The sequence below is a fragment of the Nicotiana tabacum genome, chromosome 17, assembly GCF_000715075.1.
Source record: "Nicotiana tabacum cultivar K326 chromosome 17, ASM71507v2, whole genome shotgun sequence".
In the NCBI taxonomy this organism is placed as follows: domain Eukaryota; kingdom Viridiplantae; phylum Streptophyta; class Magnoliopsida; order Solanales; family Solanaceae; genus Nicotiana; species Nicotiana tabacum.
The window spans coordinates 124,486,109-124,489,689 of record NC_134096.1 but is presented as its reverse complement, the minus strand read 5'-3'; the positions used below and the strand labels follow the sequence as shown (position 1 = coordinate 124,489,689).

Here is a 3,581-nt window from a genome sequence, read left to right as displayed (position 1 = left end):
CTAAAAGAGGCGTTTTTAGCTTATATATTGCGTACAAAAGTCGTGGGCCAAAGCTCTCCTATTCCTAGTCCACTTCGGCTTCAGGGATTGATGCTAAGGTGGATGCGACGCATCCACCTTGTCCTCCATTTCTCAGCTTTGCATGCGAAGGTGGACGCGACGCATCCAGCCTTCTCTTCTACTTCCCAGTTTCGCACGCGATGGCGGACGCTATGGCCCAACTTCACTTCTAAGGTTGCATGCAGGATGATGTTTTCCTAGGTTGGATGCGACGCATCCAAACCTTCTTCCTCTGGCTAAACCACCTTTTCTTCATATTTTGCACTCCGAACACCTTAAATCGTCACACATAACTTAATTAGTCATCAAACCAATAATTACACCATGTTGGGCGTTTTAAAGATTAAATAACATCAAGAAGTGGTTAAAACATGGGCAAAGTAACATCAACACATATCGAAATATGCCAAACATCATATACACCCGCCTTAATTAAGTTAATCATAAAAGATAAATTAAGGTTGTTAGGAGTCTTATTTCTAATAAATAAATAAAAATTAAAAAGGAATTAACGAAATAAAATATAGGCTTGCCGTGCCTTCTCTTTTATTTCGGGCGGCTCTTCAATTTCATGTTCTCCCGTGGTTCTTCTCCATCACTCTCCAAGAACTATTGCTGGTTTGGGAGTTAAAAAATTGGCATATAACAGGTTAGTTCATACTATTTTTTAAAAAATGGCATATAGAAAGTTAGCATATAGGTTTGCCGTGCCTTCTCTTTTATTTTGTGCATATTGTTTCTGCCACTGTTTTTATTTCTCCATTGCCGCTGATTGAAAAACCTCATTGTTTTACTTATCTTGGTACTTGAAAAATTAGAAGTATCGGTACTCTTGAAAACATTAAAACAAATACTCGTGGTTTGACTTTAGGACTTAGGAAAGTCTTTTACGTCAATTAATGTGTAGAAACGAAAATTCTATATGTGTATTATTTAGGAGTATTCTGAGTTATACTATCTCCAAATTTTATTTTTAAATATTATTAATTTGGTCTTTTTATATTTTGTTACATGAATCTGGCTAAATTTGATTATAGTTGTATAAATTTTTCTATTTTTTCTGTTGTTATATATATCACCAAAATTTATTTCTTCTTTTGTAATATCAGAATGTCAAATTTTGAGAAGACAAACAATATTGAGAGTCATGAAGAGTCATTAGAAGACATTAGAATTGAAGAGGATGATGAGAAAATAGAAGACGAGAAAATTTCAGAAAATTACATAACTGAATTAGAGGAAAAAATGAAAGATCAAATTGTTAGGGACAAGGACGAAGCTTATAACTTATATTGTGAATATGCACATTATTAAGGTTTCAGTGTAAGGAAGGATAAACAATATTACTTTCAAGATGTGTAGTGATAAGAGAAAAATGATTTGTGTGCTATAAGCATGGGGAAAAAGATGAAAGGCAAAGGAAATCCAGTAAGGCATCTTGCAGTCACATAGACCCACGATCAAAATTTCCTGCAATGATAAACTTTAAGCGTCAATTTCCTAATAGTCCTTTCGTGGTGGATAGATTTGTTAAAGAGCATAATCATGAGATGGCTTCACCGAAAAAGAGTCACTTGTTAAGATCTACTCGTTCAATAACTAAAACCAAAGGGCTAGTGATTGAAAATAAGGTTAACGTTGGTATAAAGCCGACTGCAACATATTCTTACTTGGCAGAAGTTTCTGGAGGGACTGATGTTTTAGGTTATTCAAAAAAAGATTATTTTAATTTTATACATGAGTTGATGAAATCTAAGGTGGAAGCTGGGGATGCTCAGAGTGTTGTTAATGAATTTAATAACAGACAAGCAAATGAGACACTCTTTTATTGGGATGTTCAGCTTGATTTGGAAGGGAGTATAACTAACTTCTTTTGGAGAGATGGTCGATCTAGAATTGACTATGAGATAGTTGGTGACGTTGTGTCTTTTGATACCACATATCGAACAAATAAGTATCGTATGATTTGTGCACCATTTATTGGAATAAATCATCATTGGCGGAATATAATTTTTGGTTGTGCTTTTTTATCTGATGAGTCTGCAGAATCTTTCAAATGGTTGTTCTCTACATTTTAAAAGTCAATGGGAGGTATTGCACCGAAAACTATTATAACTGATCAAATTCAAGCAATGGCAATTGCCATTAGAGAAGTGATGTCTGGCACTAGACATGGATTGTGTCAATGGCATATATCTCACAATGCCCCATCTCATTTGGGCCCACTTAAGAATGATAAAGGTTATTCTAAACTTTTTAACAAGTGTATGTCCGAATGTGATTCTATTACTGAATTTGAAAAAATGTGGGAGATGATGCTTACAATGCACAATGTAGAAGAACAAAAGTGGTTGAAGAATCTTTATAATATTCGACAGATATGGTCTACAACTTTTAATAATGATGTGTTTAGTGTTGGATTGAAAGCCACATCTCGAAGTGAATCTACTAATCATGTACTAAATGGGCTTGGAGATTTGAGCACTTATTTGCATATATTTGTGACTAATTATAAGAAAAATATAGTAAATAAGTGGCGTCTGAGTGAAGAACATGAAGACTTCAAATGTAAACAAGGTAAGCCTACTCCTACTGTTAAAGGTAGTCCAATTTTAACTCAGATTTCTGCAGTCTACACTCATAAGATTTACAACATGTTTGAGAAAGAGTTTCTCAAAGAAGTTAGGGCATGTTTTATTGAGGTACAAGTATATTGTGATGGTCAAGTGTCCAAATATGAAGTAAGAACGTATAATTCAAGTAAGAGTTGGTTTGTTGAGTTGGATCCCACAACTTTACATGTTACATGCACTTGCAATAAGTTTGAATCTATGGGTATTTTATGTGCACATTGTCTGCTGATTTATTCGTCAAATAAAGTTTGTGAAATCCCTAAGGAATATATTTTGAGAAGATGGACCAAAGATGTGAGGAAAAGAATAAAAAATTTGCCAAGTCAAAGTTGTTCTATGAATAGAAGTTCAGAATCTGAGATTATTTACACTAATAGTGTGATGCAAACTTGTTATAATCTTACTCATCTTAGAAAATATAGTGTTGAGCGTTGAGAGATTTTTCAAAGACATCTCGAAAATGCTTTAGATGAGTTTGATGATTATCTAGAGAAATTAAACAATACTGTTGCCCATATTTCAGTAAAATATTGTGAGAAAAATATTGAAGACAACAAGGTATTAGAGCCTATTTATGTAAAAGCACCAGGTGTTCGTAAAGAGCGTATTCTACACCATTGGGAGAAACCCAAAAAAAAGAAAAACTCTCAATCGACCAATGGGAGAATTAGTAAGTATTACAATACAAGTCTTTGTTGGTTTTACCTTTTTTATAACAATCTAATTAGTTATTTATTTACATGGAAATCTCAAAAAGATGTTGCACCACCAATAAAAACTTGTTTGAGGACAATGCTTACACTCTCCATGTAACGACCCGACCGATCGTTTTGAGTTCTAGCACGTCATTCAGTGGTTTGAGACCCTGAGCATTTTCACTCCAGGTAT

General features: G+C 34.1%; 2 protein-coding genes across 2 annotated transcripts; both read left to right on the top strand.

Annotated features, from left to right (window-relative positions):
- The first annotated feature begins 1,535 nt into the window (after positions 1-1,535).
- Positions 1,536-2,138, top strand: LOC107814532 (protein FAR1-RELATED SEQUENCE 5-like). Its single transcript, XM_016639962.1, has one exon. The coding sequence runs from the start codon at positions 1,536-1,538 to the stop codon at positions 2,136-2,138; it is 603 nt and encodes a 200-aa protein (XP_016495448.1).
- Positions 2,139-2,144: 6 nt separating this feature from the next.
- Positions 2,145-3,128, top strand: LOC142172093 (protein FAR-RED IMPAIRED RESPONSE 1-like). Its single transcript, XM_075235865.1, has one exon. It carries the CDS (start codon positions 2,145-2,147, stop codon positions 3,126-3,128), a length of 984 nt encoding a protein of 327 aa, XP_075091966.1.
- Positions 3,129-3,581: the final 453 nt, after the last annotated feature.

Bases quoted from the DNA above. Each gene is read 5' to 3' on its own strand.
- LOC107814532 (XM_016639962.1), top strand. From the start codon at position 1,536: ATGATAAACTTTAAGCGTCAATTTCCTAATAGTCCTTTCGTGGTGGAT.
- LOC142172093 (XM_075235865.1), top strand. From the start codon at position 2,145: ATGGGAGGTATTGCACCGAAAACTATTATAACTGATCAAATTCAAGCA.